The sequence below is a fragment of the Oryctolagus cuniculus genome, chromosome 1 (assembly GCF_964237555.1).
Source record: "Oryctolagus cuniculus chromosome 1, mOryCun1.1, whole genome shotgun sequence".
Taxonomy (NCBI): Eukaryota; Metazoa; Chordata; class Mammalia; order Lagomorpha; family Leporidae; genus Oryctolagus; species Oryctolagus cuniculus.
In genome coordinates, this window is record NC_091432.1 from 47,723,826 (window position 1) to 47,745,491 (window position 21,666).

At 54.2% G+C, this 21,666-nt stretch overlaps 1 protein-coding gene across 1 annotated transcript; it reads left to right on the forward strand.

Moving 5' to 3' along the window:
* The first annotated feature begins 1,839 nt into the window (after positions 1-1,839).
* IGSF22 (immunoglobulin superfamily member 22) lies at positions 1,840-21,406 on the forward strand. Its single transcript, XM_070060051.1, is given in 45 exon segments — positions 1,840-1,909; positions 1,912-1,949; positions 4,189-4,300; positions 4,448-4,504; positions 4,507-4,559; positions 5,544-5,649; positions 6,107-6,140; positions 6,301-6,623; positions 6,856-7,119; positions 7,122-7,150; positions 7,648-7,737; positions 7,888-7,931; positions 8,792-8,829; positions 8,832-8,923; positions 9,813-9,970; positions 9,972-10,099; positions 10,102-10,116; positions 11,199-11,222; positions 11,225-11,313; positions 11,346-11,360; positions 11,408-11,546; positions 11,641-11,685; positions 11,688-11,759; positions 11,762-11,839; positions 11,842-11,928; positions 13,014-13,187; positions 13,190-13,620; positions 14,327-14,408; positions 14,411-14,443; positions 14,446-14,493; positions 14,674-14,802; positions 15,780-15,844; positions 15,847-15,955; positions 15,958-15,990; positions 15,993-16,043; positions 16,452-16,540; positions 16,744-16,795; positions 16,798-16,965; positions 17,562-17,760; positions 17,762-17,824; positions 18,323-18,538; positions 18,540-18,664; positions 20,932-20,961; positions 20,964-20,997; positions 21,310-21,406. Coding segments are annotated over 45 exon segments (4,428 nt in total).
* Positions 21,407-21,666: the final 260 nt, after the last annotated feature.

The following is a 21,666-nucleotide window of genomic DNA, read 5'->3' on the forward strand; positions in this document are numbered from 1 at the left end:
GCCTCCTCGATCCCAACAGCAATTGTGGCCTGGGCTGAGAGGAGTCCCTCCCAGGGGGCCCAGGGACTGTGCCCTCAGCTCCACCTGTTGTGGACACTCCCATTCTGTCCCCATTCCCTGCCTTTGGGATGGAAGAGAAGTCACCGTGATGCCGCTGCTGGCTGGGAGGGGATGGAGGGTTTAACCTCAGAGCAGGAGAGGGTCAAGGGCAGGGCTGCTGATGAACCAGCCACTCCTTACGCAATACTGGACCCCCCGCATGGGTTGGTCAGGGGCCGGGCGGGCGTGTGGGGGCTGCTGCCACGATGAGGTGAGAACAGCTGCTGAAGCAGCCCAGGTGGAGGTCCTGGAGGAAACAGACACGCTCCCCAGTCCCCTCTTTCCACCGGGATGAGGGAGGTGGCGCTCTACCGGAGAGGGAAAGCGGGGGAGGGCCAGCACTTTCCTCCCCTCCCCCAGGGTGGCCTTGTAAGGTGGCTCAGGCTGTGCATGCTCCACATAGTGTGGAGTGAGTGGCGCCCCCTGGGTTTGTGCAGTGGCAGATCCCCAGGCCCTCCTCAGCTGACCCCCTCCCAGTCCCTGGAAAACAGAGACCTGTTGCTTTGCTTCCTGAGCCGTGCTGGCCCACACGTGCACATGTGCCTGAGCATGCGTGTGCACACACACATACACACACACACACACACACATGACCCTGAGCCCCAGCTCAGAAGGGGCTCACCCAGCAGCAGCGAGAACCAAAACTTCTACCACAAGAGAGCTGGAGAAGTCCCCCTGAACCTCCCCAACCCACACCCCTGCCAGGTCCCCAGCACTTCTCCAGCCCTGTGGATCCAGCTCGCTTCCCCACTCTGCACGCCTCGTGCCTGAGGGGCCAGCACTGACGGAGCTCATGACCCCTGGTGGCCCCGCTGTCAGGGCGCGGCAAGGAGGTCGCCACCCTACAGCCCAGGCACTCGCTCTCCACGGAGTGGGGTGGGGTTACTCCGTAAAGGGGCTGGCCTACTGGTTCTCGTACCCAACCAAGGAAAAGGAGATGGAAGTGAATACAAGGCCAGAGAACAGGGGCTTGCCGCCTGCCCACTGCTCGTCCTGTCCTGCACACCAGATCGGCTGTGCCCACACACACACACACACACACAATCTGCCATGTCCACACACACACACACACACATATATACAATCTGCCATGTCCACACACACATATACACACAATCTGCCATGTCCACACACATACACACATACACATGAAATGCCATGTCCACACACACATACACATGATATGTCCATGCACACACATACAATCTCCACATCCACACATATACATTATATGCCTTGTCCATACACACATGATCTACCATGTCCACACACACATGATCTACCATGTCCACGTACACACAATCTGCCATGTCCATGTCCACATGCACACACACACATGATATGCCAAGTCCATACACATGCACACACACACAATCTTCCATGTCCACACACATACACATACACACACACAATCTGCCATGTACACACACATACATGCACAATCTGCCACATCCACACACACACATACACATGATATGCCATATCCATGTACACACACACATGATGTACCATGTCCACGCACACAATCTGCCATGTCCACACACACACATACAATCTGCATGTCCACACACACATAACACACAATCTGCATGTCCACACACACAATCTGCCAAGTCCACAAGCACACACACAGTCTGACACACACACACACACACACACACATATGCACAGCCCTGGACTCCCCCCCACTCTTGTCTTTCAGGCACCCAGGCTCTCCCTGGCCCTCGCAGGTGAGTGCCCATGCCTGCTGCCCCCACGAAGACCATGCAGTGCCAGGAGCTGATGCAAGAGCACGTGTCCACGGAGCTCTCCCGGCTACCACCCCTGTGCAGCCCTCCTCCCAGACAAGCGCGAGTGGACGTGGAGGGAGGACTTGGGAAGGGACCGCCTTTCCTCCCGATGGTCCACCCCTCAGTGGCCTCCAACGGGCTACATGGAATGGGCGCCCCAGGTGCCTGCAGAAGCAACAGCAACCCCTCGCAACCTGCGCTTCCGATCTGGGACTTGATAAAGCTTTAGCCAGCAGGCTGTGAAGGCAGATGAGGAAAAATCACTCACACGTGTAAGCATTGAGAAACTCTTCATTTGCTTAAGGAGCTGAGAGCCAGAGGCCAACGGACTGTATCTCTGGTGCTGGAGTTTGGGGCGTGGGCAGGGAGGTGGACAGCCACCTTGTGCACACACTGAGTAATGCGCGCCCTGCTCCAGCTTCAGAAACAGGCAACTTGGGCTGCCAGTGGAGACAGGATGAACCCACAAACAAGCGACCTAAGCTCCCATACTCTCATCCCCTGGGGCCCGCCTTGAGGGAGGGCAGATCCAAGGGAAAGCTGAGAAACAGAGCAGGCTGTTCCAACCATGTCTCTAGGGGAAAGTGATTCAAAGGCGACCTCCGGACAGGATACTGACCAGTCCTTCCCGCAGATCCCAGAGGGACAGTGCCTCAAAGTTCTCTGTGCACAAGGTCGAGGCCAGATAAACACTCGGGACCCACCACTCCTGGCCAGTGAGGCAGAGCAGGTGGGAGAGCTGCAACTCAAGGTCATGATCTAGACCGGAAGCCGCAGCCTCGAGTGATCTATAGCACTGGCTCTGGGCCCCAGCTATGGTTTAGAATCATTGTATCTCAGAGTAAGATGGGGATTGGGAGGACGGTGATGCCCGAGTCTCACCCAGACCATTGAACTAGGTATTTTTTTAAAGCTGTCCAGGGAGTCTAATGTGCAACCAGAGCTGAACACCACTGAGCAGCAGGTCCAGTCAGGGAATGTAAAGACTGAGGTGGGCTGGAGAGGGTGTAGCCCATCCCAAAGGGGCAGCCGCTGACACCAAATGGGAATGAGCCCAGGGTTGAGAATACAGAAATCTGGATTTTTACGTGACATCTTTCCACTTTCACATGTGGGAACCTTCTTTCCTGTAAAATCGTATAGACCAGTAAAAGACATCTGCAGGCCGAGAGCAGCCTGCACACTACCTGCTGGAGACCAGAGCTCTGGCTACTATTGAAAAGCAAGCCATTGCACCCAGCGCTGTGGCACAGCGGGTTAACACCCTGGCCTGAAGCGCCGGCATCCCATATGGGCACCGGTTCTAGTCCCAGCTGCTCCACTTCCGATCCAGCTCTCTGCTATGGCCTGGGAAAGCAGTAGAAGATGGCCCAAGTCCTTGGGCCCCTGCACCCACGTGGGAAACCCAGAAGAAGCCCCTGGCTCCTGGCTTCGGTTCGGCATAGTTTCGGCCATTGCGACCATCTGGGGAGTGAACCAGCAGATGGAAGACCTCTCTCTCTGTCTCTCCTATCTCTGTGTAACTCTGACTTTCAAATAAATAGATAAATCTTTAAAAAGAAAGAAAGAAAAGAAAAGCAGGCCGTGAGGCCGTCTTACCACATTTTCTCCCCATCTCACTGCCTCAGACTAGCGGAAGTAACAGAGGCACCTACTTCAGCGGGTTGCCGTGAGCATTAAATAAAATTCTCTCTGACAGGAGCCTAGCACAGCCCCAGACCATGCATTGGAGCAACTCCCGTTCACTGGTAACCCGCCAGCCAGGAAGATTCTCCTAATTTATGCTGCAAAAACAGGTTTCTGTTTTCCAAACAGAAAATCGTATTCTCACATTGGATATGCTCTTTCAGATAAGGAGATTCCCACATGTAAAAGCTCCCACCCCAGGGAGTGGGAGCCACCCCAAAGCAGAGATCTAAGTACAAACCTCCCCAAAGCAGGGCCAAGCCAGGCCCTCTTCATGCTCCTGGGGGACCACGACTTCTAGGAAAGAAGTCCAGGAGATCAAGAAAATCCCAAAAGGAAAGTGTCGTTCTTTCTAAACGAAGAAAAACAAAAAGGTAGGAACCCCAGGGCCCTGACCCAATTAAGGTGATTTGACCAAGGAGGACACGAGTTGGCGTCCCCCGGTGGTTGAGGCTTGCCATGACACAACGACGCACCAGCGCTGAGGTTGGTTCTCGGCCAGAGCCGGCCCTGCCCCTGTGAACGAACCTTAAACCGAGCTGGCTCCCTCGTGTCCCCCACCCCCGGGCTGCGCGCCGACCTGGAGCCCATTCTGACTTCCATCGCCCCACAGAGGAACCGGCGATACGGTGTTCTTCAGCTTGCGGCCCTGAGCTCCGACACTCCTGCGGGGCCGGAGCGTTCCCGAGTTCGCAGAGAAGTCGCAGTCGCTCACCGCGCCCAAGGTACGTGGCTCCCCGGGTGTCCCAGGCCCCACCCGAACGCCCTGCAAGGCCTAGGGCCCCTTACCCTGCCCGGGGCGGGGAGGAGACATGGAGCAGGCAGAGCGGCCAGCCTGGAGGCCAAGAGGTGAGCCCGTGCTCACCGCGGAGACAAAGCCGTGTTCCGAGCCCAGGGCCAGGGGATCCAATGCAGCGTCTCCAGGAGGAGGAGGAGTCCGCCACGATGCTCTACGACAGCATCAACCGGGAGCACGCCCTGCAGGTGTGCGGGGGAGGCAGCCACACCGCTGACCGAGAACCCGGCCGTCGGTGCCCTGGGGGCGTGGCAGGAGCAGAGAGGCGGAAGGAGCAGAGAGTGCGAAGGCGACTCGAATTGAGGGCGGGGTCGCAGAGACGAGGGCGGGGCCGGGGTTGAGCGAGGCTAGCGAGACCAGACGAACGCGTTGGGGCGGGGCCGAGTTGTGCCAGAGCGCCGGCCCCGGTCACAGAGCTCATAGGGTCAGGGGCGCTCTCCAGAAGTCTTGCCAGTCGCCATCATGGTTGGGTCTAACCAGCGTCTGAGTCACTTCCAGAGAAGTGGCCTGGGCAGCAGCAACCGCCCCAAGCCTGTAATTACTCCTGTCCCTATAATTGCCCGGGTCCTGCTCCGACTTCCCGCTGGGAAAGGCAAAGGTCTCCCCGCCATCCCCCACAGCCAGAAGTTGCTTCCTTCCCTTCCCAAAGACCCATCACCACTGGACCCTCACCCCCAGGGGTCCCCTAGTGGCCACCGCTCACTCAAGCTCATTTTTCCGCAAGCACTTTCCAAGCGCCCCGCCGGCTGGCAAGGGCCGTGCACACAGGCACCAAGTCTACTTTATTCACCACCGTTTCCTGTGGAGCTCAGTGCAGCGCCTGGGACAGAGGGGTAAGTTGTATTAAAGGAAGAAACAGCCCAGTGCCAGGAACTGCAGGCGGGAGTTACAGATCAGGAAGCCCCTGCCTTCTAGGAGCTCACAGCCAAGGGGGAGAGTCAGAGGAGGAGCGGACATTACTGCCTCGCAATCAGGATGCAAACACACATAATACGCACACGGCAGTTATAACCAAGTCATGGAGGCTGCTCAGTCACCACACATACAGCCAACACGGAGCCCACCACCACCACCACAGCACCCCCACCCACAACAAAAGCCCTCCGCCCATCTCTCACAAAGTCTCTGTGGCTCCCTCCGTCTCCCACGCCCATGGCCTGCCTCTGGTCCAGCTGGAACCACCGGCCTCGGATGACTCTGACAGCTACAAGTGCATGGCAAGCAAGGAAGATGCACAGGCCATGTACACGGTGTCCTTGCTGGTGGCGGAGGGTGAGCCAGCCCCCTCCTCTTAGCCTTTTCACTCAAGGACCAGACTCCCTCTGTCTGTCCTCAGGTCAAGAAAAAAAATGGGGGCTGGCGCTGTGGCGCAGCGGGTTAACGCCCTGGCCTGAAGCACCGGCATCCCATATGGGGATCCGGTTCGAGTCCTGGCTGCTCCTCTTCTGATCCAGCTCTCTGCTATGGCCTGGGAAAGCAGTAGAAGATGTCCCCAAGTGCTTGGGCCCCTGCACCCACGTGGGAGACCCAGAAGAAGCTCCTGGCTCCTGGCTTCAGATCAGCACAGCTCCGGCTGTTGCAGCCAATTGGGGACTGAACCAGTGTATGGAAGACCTCTCTCTATATATATATAAATATATATATGTATACATATATACTTTATATATATATATATATCTGCCTCTCCTTCTCTCTCTGTGTAACTCTGACTTTCAAATAAATAAATAAATCTTTTAAGAAATGGATTTCAAAAAGATGTTGAAGAAGAGGTGAGGCTGGGAGGACCCTCTGCCGCGGGTCCTTCACTCCACAGAACCCTGAACCCTTAGAATCCATGCCCGGAGGAAGCGCATCTCAAGGCTGGGAGACAGGCTCCCTCTGTCTTCAGAGGAGGCGCTGAATGCAAGCCCAATCCCCTCCTTCTTCCAGGGCTTCCCCTGCTGCCAAGAAGAGACAAGAGCTAACAGACCAGAAAGAGATGCTGGAGACTTTGTCCAAGGTGCCCATGAAGGACTTGGAGAAGGTTTGCAGGGAACATGATTTCACTGGCTTCTCGGAGTCACTCACTAAGCTCACAGGTCTGAAGAAGAGAGCAGAAGTGGAAGTCATGCCTAGCAGGGGCAGGATCCAGGGCCTGCGTGTCCTGGCACAAGGTCTCCCTCCCCTACACACACACTCCGAGGCAAACTTTTTACTGAGTAAGAGAGAAAGGAACCCAAGTCACCTTCCTTCCACCTCTCCTCTCTTCACCTGTCACTAATGTTCTTACAGCCCTTGGGGTCACACAGACCTGGGAGTTGGGAGGCCTACAGTTCTTCTACCTCATTAGTTATGTGACCTTGGATCTCCCTCTAAGCTTGGTTCCTCATCTCTAAAATGTAAATCATACTTTCCACTTGCATTTGTTTTTATGTATCTTTCATTCATTCACTCAACCAATTCATATTAAGTATCTCCCTAGAAGTACAGAATCTGTATGATTAGCCCAGGTACCTAGTACCTGTTCCACAAATGGGGGCTTTTTTCTTACCTCCCATGCTATCCCTGTCCTAAATCTCCCAGTTGATCAGTGGGGAAGGGTCCACCCCAGGTCTCCCCCAGGATTATGGAGCCAGCCTGGGCAGGCTATGGACGCCCTGACATGTGCCAGTTTGTTATCACAACCTCAGCCCATCCAGATTCTCAGCTCCTGGAAGACAGAGAGCAGGACTGACACCACAGTAGCCCTTGACTGCATCATGGAGCTGAAGGACCCAATGTCAAGCTGACTCAGATCAAGGTGGACGGGGACACCGAGCTGGGGCCCAACCTGGCAGTGTCATTTCCTCTCTGCACTTCCTCCACTCTCAGACCCCCGCATTATCCACAAGCCATTGCCTTTCTTGCACCCATCAAGAGGAGGGCTTCTGGGGTGGCTGAAGGAGGCTTGGGTCTGGGCTCTGCTCTTAGCTGTTCCGCCTCTTTGTTTGTGATCTGAGACAGTCACCTTCCTCCTTCTCCACTTCAGTCTATCCATCTTTACACTGGAAGGCTGCATTGGACAGTCCTGAAAGCACCTGATGAACTCATGCACACTTAGGACTTTGGCCTTGTGGGGGAGCCGGGGACCTGGACCCCAGCAAGCAGATGAGGAGGCTAGACAGACTGTAGGAGCCTCTGGGTATGTTTAGAGTGAAGACTATGCACCCTCCAGCTCAGGCTGGCTTTGGGCAGTGGGGAGGTCTACAGTGTCCTCCTAAATCCCTTCATCAGTCTCTTGCCTGTTCCATAAGGCAGGATACTGAGCCACTGGGGACCCGGGACTCCCTGGGCAGGTACGACATGCAGCAGATGAGCACCAAGTACCTGCTGGTTATTACCACCTTAGCTTGAGTGACTCCGGCACCTGCAGCACAGCTGGGCAAGGAGAGGATGAGCGTGGTGCAGCTCACAGTGCCCGGTATGAGTGTGGACATCTCGGGCACGAGGTGGACATATCAGGGTTGGGGAGAGGCATGGGCAGGGGTTAGGGTCTAGGTGGATATCAGAGAGAGGAACGGGGAGGAGGAAGGAAATGAGATGTAAGGGAGAGAGCTATGGGGTAATCGGTACCATGGAGCAGTGTAGTATAATGGCTGAGAGTGAAGGGGCGGTGACTAGTCACCACATGGGACGCCTGCATCCCATACTGGAGTGCCTGGTTCAAGTCCCACTACTCTGCTTCTGATCCAGCTTCCTGTTAATTCACACCCTAGGAGGCAGCAGATGAAGGCCCATGTACTTGAGTCCTGCCACACATACAGGAGACCTGGACCGAGTTCCAGGCTCCTGCCTGTGGCCTGGCCATCCCTGGCTATTATGGGCTTTTGAGGTGTGAACCATCAGAGAGAAGCTCTCTCTCCAAGTCAGTGTCTGTCTCTCTCTCCCCCTCCCTCTCCCTATCTCCCTCCCTCCCTCTCAAGTAAAAATGAAAATAAATAAATAAATTTTAAAAGAATGCTTTTGTAAAAAGCACACAGACTCTGGAACTAGACTACTAAGGTCAGATCTCAGCTCAGTATGAGCTGTGCGACTTAGGACCTCAGTTTCCCCAACTATAAAATGGGAACCAATAGAATCTGCCTATACAAGAGTTCGGTGAATTAATATGTCCAAATTGGCAAAAATAGTGCTGGCTCATATCTAAAACTGTTGGGGGGGGGGTATCTGTTTTTACCATTCCTGGGGAAGAACCCATGTGAATACCATGGAAGGGGATACCAGGGAAGAGTTTGCAAGTGGAATCAAAGAAATAGTGCCTTCCTCCAACTGCTGGCAGAAGGTGGCCAGCGCCACATTAAGTGTCCCACCCTGCACCACCCTACTCCTCAGGAGGGGCCAGGGCTGCAGCCCAGGGACTGCCCCTCCTCTGTCTGCTGCAGGTGAACCACTGAGCTTGCAGGGAGATGAAGCCGCCGAAGGTGACAGAGCGCCAGCCAGCCATATCTGTCTCTCCAAGAAGGAGCCTAACTCTGAGTGAAGGTTCAGTGGACAGGAGCTGAAGAGGGGCTACAAATATGAAATGATGGGCTGTGCCCCACGCCTAAGATGAGGGATGCCGGAGTCTGTGATAGTGGCCGGCTTAGGCTCAGCTTCCTAGTGAACATGAGTGACTGGACAAGGACCTGAGGGGTCCCCCACGGGGGTGGTTATCCATTCATCCACCCACACATCTCTCTGCAAGGCAGTGCAATGGGTATTCCTCATCCAGTAGGGGAGGCAAGGATGAAAATGGAGCTGGAATAGCAGCTCCTGAGCAGCAGTCAAGGCACACTGCAGTTTTATGATTGACTGAGAGACTGCAGACCAAGAAGTGATCAGCCTTGATGGCTCTGATGTCGTGGATTACAGTACGTCTGCCACTGTAACTGGTTCGGGGTTTTACGTCACGGGAGAACAGCAATGACCGTGTTGCCTGTGTGAGCCACCCCTGGGATCCATGGCTCTTGGAGCCATCACCGCTGTGATGGAGGCAGCCAGAGAGGCTGTGGGAACCCAAGGAAGGGGCACCACTTGGCGATGTCAGATATAGGGTAAGGTGATGTCTGAACTTTACCAAGAACAAAAAGGAACCCAGCTTTCAGAGAAACAGTGAGGACAGAGCATTCCTGGCAGAAGGAACAGCATGTGCAGAGACCCAGCTCTCAGAGAGACAAGGCAGCTATGGCCAGGGCTCCAGTTACAGACCTGGACTGTGGTTCTGTGGAAGCTGCTGTCCTGTTTCACGTGGAAGGAGACGGAGACTCGCAGAGGTGAGTGAGTCACGTCCAGTCACCTGGCAAGCAAGGGGCAGGGCTGGGACTCTCACCGTCAGGCACCCCTGGGGGTCACCTGTTGCACTCGAACCACAAGTTCTTGTGTTTTCGACAGCCAAAATGGGGCAGAGTAGTGTGCTGCCACAGAGAAGGGGTCCCAGGGTTTAGGAGCAGGCCCAGGTGCTTGTCCTTCTGTTCACAGGCATCCCCATCAAATTTGTGAGCGCCCTGCCAAATGCACGTGTGAAAGAAGAGAGCCATGCATGGTGCGAGTGTGAGCTGACGCCCAGGGATGTGACACTCACTGCAAGAAAGACAGGCAGCTGCTGGCACACAAGGCAAGTACAGCACGAGCCACGAGGGCAAGCGAGCAGAGCTGGCCATGGACAATGCACCGCTCAGCGATGGCAGCGAGGACACCGTGGATGGGGCACCCAGTGAATACAGCAGTACTGCACCCTGAGTGTGGAGGGTCCCTCCTGCCGCTCCCCACTGACCCATCCCCGACCCAGGCTTTCCCCTGCAGCAGACACTGATCTGCCCCCTTACTGTCTCCAACCATCCCCCAGACCGTGACCAATGTAAACCTCCCCATCTCCCAAATGCTGAGCATCTCCAGGCCTCCATGCACTGAGCATCCACGCTTCCTAGACCCTCATCATCCCCCACCTTCCAGGCTCTCCAAACTCCCTGACTTCCTCCTTTCCTTCCACATTCTGACCATCCCCAGCCAGCTGATCATCCCAAACTTTTTTATATTGATTTATTTATCTAAAAGGAAGAATTAAGAGAGATGGAGAAACAGAGAGAGAGGCCTTCCATCCACTGGTTCACTCTTCAAATGGCCACAATGGCCCGAGCTGGGCTGATCCAAAGCCAGGAACCAGAAGCTTCATCCAGGTCTCCCACATAAGTGCAGGGGCCCAAGCACTTGGGCTATCTTCTGCTGCATTCCCAGGCCCATTAGCCGAGAGCTGGATTGGAAGTGGAGCAGCCAGGACTCAAACCAAATGGGATGCCAGCACTGCAGGCAGCAGCTTTACATGCTACACCACAGTGCCATCCCTTCATCCCAAGCTTCTTGATCCTGACCATTCCCTACTGCCCAACCATAACCACTGCCCACCAACCCTGACTACCCTCCACCCCAGTGACTGGGCATCTCACAGAGCAACACAACCACAACTAAACATCTCAGCTCCACTAACCACCGGCTCATCTACCATCTGTGTGTCTTCAGTCGAGCATCCTAAGTCCCTGCTGATGTCCTCCACTAATCGACTCACCATTCACCATCTCCCAGTCTTCCTATTTGCCATTCTCCCAGCCATTGGCCCTGCTCCAACCCCCTCTCCACCTGCTCCCTCCAGTCCCCCCACCCCTGGCCATCCCCCAGTCATCTACTGACCATTGCCAAACTACTTGCTCATTATGTGATTTTGATTGACGTGCCACTCCGAGTGTTCCCACAACCATTACCACTGCCCCTTTGTTCATGAGTCCCCCCTTCCATCCCAACACCCTGATCTGGCTCATGGTCCCTTTTCCCTGCAGAACATCTGGCCACCGTGAAGAGTGGGATTCCAACATGCACACAGCCACAGGGAGTCCACAAAGAGCCGAGTTGTGCATGGTGCTGAACGATGAGAAGGCGGAGGGCGTGTGGCGTGTGGCAAGGAGGTCTGAGGCAGGGGCCGCCAGGAAGGGGCAGAAGAGGTAGACCTGGTCCATGCTCGCACTCATACCTGTCCCTTGTCCCCCAGATCACGGACTTGCCGGGAGTATAGATTGGGAAGTAGGGTGCAGTGCTCAAGGTCATCCCTGACATGGGCCTGGAGTAAAAGGGCAAGTGCACATTCCTGGCCAAGGGCATTCAGAGCAAAGCCTTGGCATTCACTGCAGGTAGTCTGCTGTACACTAAGCTTAGGCAAGCCTGGCCTGCCCTCATGCTCCTAGCTCCTCCTCCATCCGCAAGGGGCAAGCCTTCCCTCTACAAATCCTCCTACCGTCCACCCATCAGTACTGGAGGCTCTGGCCATGCACCCCTGGCCGTGAAGGTGAGCCACACTGCCCACAGCAAGGTAGCATTCTGGGTGAAGCCATTGCCCGAGGTGACATAGCACAGGATGGCACGGAGGTGACAGAGGAGGAACAGGTGTCCTCAGAACCCAGGGAGGACCAGGTGCTGCTCACCATCGCATAAGGGAAGACAGAGGCCTCGTCCTGCTGGAGCTCAAGAATGACCACAGCTCAGCCACTGCCACTCTGCAGCTGAGTGTGCTGAGTGAGGGTGGGGGCTGGGCTGAGTGACGGCAGCAGGTTCAGGGTAGAGGCCGGCTTGGTGGGGAGGAGCAGACAGACAGTTGGAGTTCAGGCTGAGGATGGGGTTGGATTGCTGGCTTTGTAGCCAGAAGCCCACTTCCTAAATTCCTAAGTGGCCTCACTCACGTGAGTCTCTCCAAGCCTCATTTTCTCCCACCTGGAACAGGGTGGGGTTCTTTCCTGGTATATATTGCTAGTGACTCTAAAGTATATAGCCAAGAACATAGCACACATTGACCTTCAAATGTGTTACCTAAGCATTGTTGTGGCCTTGAAGATGAGGACGTGGTTGGAGGTTAGGTGGAAAGAAGGTGGGGAAGAGGTGAGATTTAGGGATGGAGGTGAGGTTGGTTGGGAGAGTAGTGAGACTGCAAGTGAAATGGAGTGGGATGGAGGGAAGATAGTGTTGAGGATAAGATAAGATGGGAGAGAAAAGGAGGGAGAGAAAGGTAGGAAAGGGACTTGGGATGGATCCAAACATCAGGATAAGGAAAGAAATGAGGGACTGGCCTTCGTGAGCACGTGGTTGACATCCAGTGCACCCACCATAACCACCTCTTGCCCCTGCATTTACACCGAGCTGTGGGGTGGGAAGAGTTCGGTTTCAGTTCAATTTGGTGCATGACTGAGCACCTCCTCTGTGCTCTCAGTGCTGGGGGTGCAGGAGTGAAGAAGCCGGCAGAGCGGGGACTGGGAGACCCATGTGTAATCATGACATAAGCCAAACTGTGCGAGCAGATGTCCCTGGTATAGGGAGCGCTCAGAGGAGGGGAACTTGTGTGGAAGGGGACAAGGGAGTCAGCTAAAGCAAGCAGCCCCCAGGTCTCCAACCCACCCATTCCTCCACTGGCAGGAGGCTCCAGGTGCCAAGGATCCAGTTCTTCAGATGAGTCCTGGAGAGGGGGGATGGACACAGGGAAGGGCAAGGGAGCCCAGGAGCCCAGACTCCATCTGAGCCCCAGGCAGGCCAGCCCTCCTGTGAGTGGGAGGAGACCATTCTGTGCCTTTGCTCCGAAGCCACGTCCTGCAGCTGTTCTCTGTCCCCAGGCCTCGCCACGGCTCTGCAGGGCCCAGCGGAGTCACTGAGGCTCTCAGGTAACCGTGTGCACATGAAGTGGAAGGCCCCAAAGGACAACAGCAGGTGCCCTGTGGCACATTCCAGAGTGGATCGGACAGCAGTCAGCAAGAAGTCCTGGATTGGGAGGCGCGAGGTGAATGGCAAGTCACCAACTCCTCTACCACCAAGATCGCAGAGGGACCAGCCGACCGGTTCCGTGTGGTGGCAGTCAATTTGGAAGGTGTGAGTGACCGCTGGAAACTGACAAGGTCAGTGAGGGGACTGGTGCTAGGGCAGCACACAGGGCTCAGAGGCTGGTCTGTGGGACTTCCACAGGATCACCTCCAGCCAACCCCACGAGACAGGCTGGTCCCCACACCACTTCTTGCTCAACTTTTCCTGTCCGATCACAGGACCAGGAACCCTCTGGATGTGCCCAGAACCTGCGCCAATTCCAGGGCACCCACTCCACTTCTTTCTCCATCCCAGAAATCATCTGGAACCCAAGTGACACGTGTTACTTTAGGGACCTTAAAACCACTCTATTCTTTTCTCAAAGAAAACCCGTCAGGCACTGGCATTTTAATTATGACTTCTAATTAATTACTTGCTACACACCTCCCAAGTGTGCATTCCCTTATCTCAGTGTGTCGAGACAGTACTCTAAGCTTTGGGGAGTTAAGGGTCACACAGGTTTAAGCTGGTGATTCTCACTTTTGGCTACACATTAAAATCACCTGGGGTCCTTAAAAAAGGCTAATACCTCGGGGCCAGCGCTGTGACGCAGCAGATTAATGCCTTGGCCTGAAGCGCCGGCATCCCACACAGGCGCCAGCTCAAGACCCGGCTGCTCCATTTCCAATCCAACTCTCTGCTGTGGCCTGGGAAAGCACCCACATGGGAGACCCGGAAGAAGCTCCTGGCTCCTGGCTCCTGGCTTCGGATCAGCACAGCTCTGGCCATTACGGCCAACTGGGGAGTGAGCCATCGGATGGAGAACCTCTCTCTCTGCCTCTCCTCTCTCTGTGTAACTCTTTCAAATAAATAAATAAATAACTCTTAAAAAAAAAAAAAAAGGCTAATACTTGCCCTCTACCCCAACCCAATTAAATTAGAATACCTGGGGAGAACACTCAGGCATAAGTTGCTAGTGATACTTAGCTTTAGTGATTTTTTTTTTATTCCTCACTTTAAGAATCGTTGGTTTCAGATATTTTTAAGGGAAGGCCAGAGGTTAGCATGAGGTAGGCAATTGTCTGTGTGGCCCCTCCTAACCTTTGCCCTCTCTCTGCGCCCTACAGAGCCCCTTGGTCTTGCTTCCCAGCCTCAGGTGACTGATGTGACCTAAGAAACAGTGACTGTCATATGGAATGTCCCCACCCAGGACAGGGCCCAGTGCTCGGTTACACTGTGGGGCACAGAATAAAGGTTATAAGCTGTGGGTGCCAGCCAACTAGGACCCCATCTGGGGTGAGGTCCTAGGACAGATGCCCAGGAGGGACCCCAGGGGTTCTTGCTGAGTGGACCCCCTGCAACTCTCAGCTCTTTGGGAGTTAAACACCATCCTATGACCTCCTCTTCTATGGTTTCTCACTTTTCCATCTCTTACCTCTAGGACGACCCTGGCCTCATGTCCCCTTCCTAACTCAGGCACCAAGTGTACTGCAGATGGTCTCCTGGAGGACACAGAATGTGAATTTTGAATGACAGCTGTGCATACGGCAGGCCCTGCACAGCCCAGTGTGCCATTCAGCTCAGTGGTAGCCAACATTCCTGTTAGTGAGTATGGGACTGCCAGGCCCCAACAGAGTGGAATTAGCCCATTCAGAGTGGAAAGAGAATGTCTTCCTGAGGAGAGTCTGATGAGAGTGATCCCATAGTCTCCAGAGTGATCCCATAGTCTACGCTCTCCAAAGGCTGCCAGCCTCCCAGACGGCCAAGATTCACACCCAAGATAAAAACAGCAAATAAAGACGCAGAGTCAGGGACAGCCAGGAGACAGGGTGGGGTCAAGTTCTTGCGAAGCTTTCAGTACTTCTGGTTAGATAAGGTAGTAGAGGCCTGGGCCACAGCTCACTAGGCTAATCCTCCACCTGCGGCACCTGCACCCCGGGTTCTAGTCCCGGTCGGGGCGCCAGATTCTGTCCCGGTTGCTCCTCTTCCAGTCCAGCTCTCTGCTGTGGCCCAGGAAGGCAGTAGAGGATGACCCAAGTGCTTGGGCCCTGCACCCGCATGGGAGACCAGGAGGAAGCACCTGGCTCCTGGCTTCGGATTTGCACAGCGCACCAGCCACAGCACACCAGCCGTAGCAGCCAATTAGGGGGTGAACCAATGGAAAAGGAAGACCTTTCTCTCTCTCGCTCGCTCACTAATTCTGCCTGTCAAAAAAAAAAAAGGTAGTAGAGACATGCAGAAGACTGAGTAGGGGTATTGGGTAGATGGTTGGGAGGGTGTTGAGTTTACAAGGTGAGGCAGGGTTGCTACCTATAAATGGATGTGGTGAAGATGACTGGTTTAAGGTTTGGATGTGCAGGGTATGTTGGAGTTAGAGGATATTGACTTTAAGGGTAAAAGTGCCGAGTCAGTAGGAGTCCTGAATTTGGAGGCTGTTGAATGGGTGAGGTTGGGAACTGACAGTGTCCACTGGGGGAGTCAAAGGCAGAAGCGGTGAACATTAGGGTTCAGGAGGTGGGAAATGGGCTTGGTGTTCATTGGGGATGAGTTTGGGGATTGACTAGTTGTCTGTGCAACCCCAGAACCCCCAGGCCTGGTGCAAGGTCTGCACATCTCTTTGGCCTGGCAGGTGCCTGTAGAGGGAGACTCCCACCCCCCAGCTACATCCTTGAGATGTGGACTGAAGACAGTAAGGAATGATCTAAGTGTGCAAAGATCCCCAGCTCAGGCACCTGCTACACAGTGGGAGGCCTCACTGAGACGTCTTTCAAATCTGGGCTGTGAAGGAGGCTGGGTTGGAGGCCCCATGGAGCTGGACAAGGGGGTCCGTGCCATGGCACCACCTGGTGAGGACACACAGAGGGTTGGGGGTTCAGGCCCAACATTACAGCTCCAAACCTTCCTGTTTGCACTGGGGGAAACTGGGTGATGCTATGATCAAGGAAACATCATTCATACTTGTGCCTGGACAAAGCTAGACATAACCACAGGGGCTCTCCTACTTTAAAAAAAAAATATTGTGTGCCAAACAGTATCCACTGTGTGCTAAGGGAAGTGTTAGGGATCTTACACGCTAACAGAAGGAGACAGATGGGAAAACCAGTGTTTTCACGGTGTTACAGGACAGCTAAATGTCTGTATAGCCAATAGAAGCGTTATGAAAAGGAAAAGTTGGGAAAGACTTTGGAGGGGAGGCTTAAAGCTGAGTCTTCTTGAGAGAGTGCCATGCCCCTACTCTGTCTCCTCTGTCTCAGCGGCCCCCAAGTTTGACCTCAGTGCCTGAATGAAGAGTCATGTGATGGCTCACGATGGGACAGCCCTCTGCATCTGCGCAGCCTTCTCTGTGAGTTGCTCTTGACCCTGGCTCCCAAGTGACCTCCACACACCCAAGATGTCTACTGTAGGCATGGCGGTCTCTGCCTCTGGCTGCGCCCCTCTCCAGACCCTGGACACAGGACCTGGCAGGAGACTTCTTATCAATTGGAGAGGAGCCTCCCTCCACATGGTCCTGGAGGACCAACGATGCCATCTGCTACCACCACCCAGGGATAACCACCCCTCCACATGCTCTGGTAGCAAGATGGCATCCCTACCAAGGGGAAGAAACTATCACCAAGGGCTAAAGCCACTCCTAATTCCTCCTCAACAGCACCACATGCTCTGACTTGGGTGGCTATCAAATCTTGCTCCAGAATGAGTTTGTAGAGGCATGCTACAATGTCCATGTGCACGTGACAGTTATAGATGGTGGACAGAGGCTTCTGGGAGGTATCCCTGCATGTTCTCCAAAATGTAGCTCTCACTGCTGCCTGAGTTCCTTTTACCAGTCAGCCTAGGGGGGAGGGTTGTTTCCCCGCTTTTTCTCAAAGCCCAGAAGCCCTGCAGGCACTGAACTAGGACAAAACCCTTGTTTTAGTTTTTGCTGTCACAGCTGCTGGGCTTTGGGGCATAGGCAGAGTTTGGTTAGCAGAGAGAGTAGAAAATGGGTAAGGGGTAGGAGGGGTAGGTGGAAACGAATTCCTTAACTGAGGTGACCTCTGCAAACTTCATCACAGAGCTTCAAAACTCCAAGGCAAGGATGAACTTAGAGCTCTATGCCAGGCACTTTATATTCCTATTAAAAACATACCCATTGTTAGCCCTATTTTGCAAGTGGGATAATGGATCTCAGGAAAGGTAACTTAGTTGCCCAAGGTTAACAGGATAGTAAGTGGCGGAGTGGCACCACCTGCCTGAGATGCAAAGAAAGGTGTGTCCTGCTTCCTCTTCCATCAGCCTCGGCAGGTGGCTGGGGTGGTGACACAATACTTTAGGCCCCACCAGCATTCCTGACGGACCTTCCTGCTGCTCCAGATTTCTCACAGCCCCTACACACCTACAGTTGTTTGAGGAGGTTCCCAACATGGTGACTCTGACCTGGAACCACAGCCCCAACGTGCAGGATGGAGAGCCCACTGCGTCATCATGAAGTAGGATCCAAGCCCTGCCCCTGGTCCACTGTGGCAACAAGTGCCCCGTGACAGGGTTGCTCCCAGGCAGGAAGTATTACTTTAGGGTGGTGACTCAATGAAATTGGTGACAGTGACCCACTGGACTCCAAGGGTACATGGCTTGTCAATGAGACCAAGTGAGTCAGGGAGCCCTGATGGTAGGGATGACATATGGGTCACAAGGGGTATCCAAGAGGTAAGATAAAATCAGAGAACCATTGACACCGGCAAGAGACGTGGGTATTGGAGACAGTAACTTTCTGGTAGTTTGAGGTATGAGACTAAGATGGATGACGGGGAGGGCTTTGTGGGTGGGGGTGATGGTGGAGAGCGGGGGTTAAAGAGGAGACCTGTGGTCCGTGGAAGCTGAAATGACTTATGAGCGACTTGGAGGGGGTGACAGGGTGACAGTTGGACACCTGGGTATGGGATACTGGCACTGGAAAGAAATCCATCTAGGACCTCTGGGGTGGGAAAAGTGGAATTCTTCAAACCTTAGGTCATGAAACCGGGAGAGGGACAAGGGCGGAAGCAGCTCTTAGAGTTGATGGCACCCTGGAATCTGGCCCAGGTCACCGAGAGGCCCCCAGGGCACCGTCCAAGCTCTGAGATGCAATGGCGGGTGGGGCCTTCAGGTGCATTCACCACCCACCCCTCCCTGCCCATGTAGTCCAGCACCTGAAGCCCCATGAACGGAAGGACTGGCATCATGCACCAGGCTTCCTGACCCCGCTCAAGCCGCACAAGGTGCTCTGTGACCAGGACTGCACCATGACTTGCACCTTCCTTGGGAACCCGTGTCCCATGGTGACTTTCTACAAGAGCGATGTCAACATCACGGCCAACTCCAAGCTCCGGGAGTGGTGTGTGCATCTGGGTCATCCCCACTGCACACGCTCAAGGACAGCAGGAGCACAGCACACTGGTAGAGAACAAGCTGAGCAAGGACCACAGCAGCTGCACGCTCACCGTCTATGGTGAGGGCACCCTGGGCCTGGGCTGGGGGCACACATCTTGTCTGGGGCAGAGGCGCAAAAGCACGGTCTCTTGGGCCATTAGGCATCTCTTCATTCGGGTGGCACCATCTTGCATTTCATCTGACCACCACCAAGTAGTGCAGACATTAGTTAGCCACCTGCGCTCCCTTCCTCTTCATGTCACTTGCTATATGCCTGGCCCCTACAGACATGGGGGCTTGTGATGCCCAGGAAAGTTATGGTTTGCAAACCCTTGGTGGGCCTAGACCTCTTTTAAAAAAGTTACTTGTTGGGGCCGGCGTGGTGGCGCAGTAGGTTAATCCTCCGCCTGCAGCTCCAGCATCCCATATGGGCGCCAGTTCTAGTCCCGGCTGCTCCTCTTCCAATCCAGCTCTCTGCTATGGCCTGGGAAAGCAGTAGAAGATGGCCCAAGTCCTTGGGCCCCTGCAACGCATGGGAGACTGGGAAAAAGCACCTGGCTTCTGGCTTCAGATCAGCACAGCTCCGGCCATTGCAGGCACTTGGGGAGTGAACCAATGGAAGGAAGACCTTTCTCTCTGTCTCTCCCTCTCACTGTCTTTAACTCTACCTCTCAAATAAATAAATAAAAATCTTAAAAAAAAAAAAAAAGTTACTTATGATCAGTCCTTAACCAGTCTCACCAATCCCAGTCTCTCCGACAGGTTTCCAGGGGGAATCTATACATTAACAAAATTTTGCAAGAGATTCTGATGTGTAACCAAAACTGAAAACTACCAGGCTAGGGGTTGGCACTGTGGTGTAGCCGGTAAAGCTGCTACCTATGGCACCAGAGTCCTATATGGTTGGAGACCTGGCTGCTCCACTTCCGATCCAGCTCCCTGTTAATGTGCCTGGGAAAGCAGTGGAGGATGGCCCAAGTACTGCACCCATGTGGGTGACCCAGAAGAAGCTCCTGGGGCTGGCACCGTGGCGCAGTAGGTTAATCCTCCGCCTGCAGCACCGGCATACCATATGGGCACTGGTTCTAGTCCCACCTGCTCCTCTTCCCATCCAGCTCTCTGCTATGGCCTGGAAAAGCAGTAGAAGATGGCCCAAGTCCTTGGGCCCCTGCATCCACGTGGGAGACCCAGAAGTAGCTCCTGGCTCCTGGCTTCGGATTGGCGCAGCTCCAGTCATTGCAGCCATTTGGGGAGTGAATCAATGGAAGGAAAACCTTTCTCTCTGTCTCTCCCTCTCACTGTCTGTAACTCTACCTCTCAAATAAAAATAAATAAAATCTTAAAAAAGAAGAAGAAAAAGCAGCTCCTGCCTCCTGGCTTCAGATCGGCCCAGCTCTGGCCATTGTGGCCATCTGAGGAGTGAACCAATGGATGGAAGATCTCTCTGTGTCGCTGCCTCTGTCTCTGTAACTCTGCCTTTCAAATAAAATAAATAAATCTTTCAAAAGAAAAATAAACTACCAGCCTAGAATAAAGACAGGAGACAGGCAAAGTAGGGGGAGGACTGAGGGAAACTTCCCTCTGGCACATACAGGCCACATTTCTCCTGTGTGCACACATCAGGGGACATACTTTGTTCTTTCCCACACAGCTTAGTGTCTTCACAGCTACAAGGCTAGCGGCGTGAATTCTCTAAATGACAAGCCAGTCAGCCTTGCTCCCTCTTGCTTAAATTCTCCATCTTTCCACTGATCTTGAAGATAAAAGCCCAACCAAGATCTCCTTTCCCCCACCTCTCCAGCCTCATCCTCTGCCCCTCCCTGAACCCTCCAGGCCATGGTCTCCATGGTTACAGATGCCTCTCCTTGGGGGAAAGGACCGGATCCTGTTGCTGTCTTTCAGGCGCTCAGCTAAGCATCTGGCACTGAGATGATGATGCCTCCAGAGTGACTGCCGAGCTGCATAACAGAAATGGGCCAGGGAAGACACTGTGGGAGCCGCCGGGCTTTCACTCCCCAGCTAGAGAGATCCCTGGAAGACAGGCCTGACTGGATGCACGTGGCCCCAGGGCCCTGGCTCCAAAACTGACAAGCCACGGGATCTCCACAGACCACCTCTCTGAGGCGGTTCCCTCATCTGTTCCTTGAGGCCCTGAGGCTTGAATTAGACAGCACATGGGAGTGCGTCTGGCACGATGCCTGGCAAACATTCAGTGCTGAAAATGGCAAATCCTAGGCCATCCCAGGACTGAGGGTCCCAGGTCCAGTCTGTTTCCTGGGGAGTAACTCCAAGACTAGCACTTTGGCGTTTTCCTAACACTAACGAATACTTGCTTTGCTCTTTCAGACAAAAATGACAAGACAACCCTGGCACCCATTAACAGAGTCTGCAGAAGAAATCAAAGCACCTTACGTGGCCTCCAGCCCAGCCCAGGCATCCGGAAGCTGATAGGATGTGGAGCTTAGTGGCCTGGCCCCTGCATGGCCCCAGTACAGGGAGGCCACTTTCCTCCCTGTCAATATAAACATTCAGTGAAGGGTAGGACAATAAACTGAGCTCACCCTGTCCTGTTACTGTGGGTGCTGGCCAGCAAGAACCAAGGGGACGGACACAGTAGGAGGGGGATTCCCTGGCCTGGCCCCAAGATCCTGGTCCAAAAACCCATTCACAGGGGAGTGAGCAGCCCCGTCGCCTGCCCTTGGCTTGCCTTCCCCTCCCCCACAGCCACACGGCACCTCCCGACATCCTCCGGGGACGGGAGCAAATCTTGCTGACTTCACACTTCTCTCCATGCTGCTCCCTCACAGTTCTTCTCCAGTAGGCTCTGTGTTCAAGAGTTCTGGGGTTTGAAAAGATCAGCACTTTCCCTCTTTCATGTCTGGGGTTCCCACTCGCAGAGCTGGGAATGATTCATCAACCAGTCCCCTAAGTTTCAAACTAAGTTGTGTACCACAGTCCTTCCTTTAAAAAATTTTGACAAAGCTACCAAACTTGGAACAAAGACAAGGGATCTTTTGAGCCTTCCTCCTCTCCTTATTCTTTTGCCTTCCTCCTCTCCTTATTCTTTTGCTGGCCCCCACC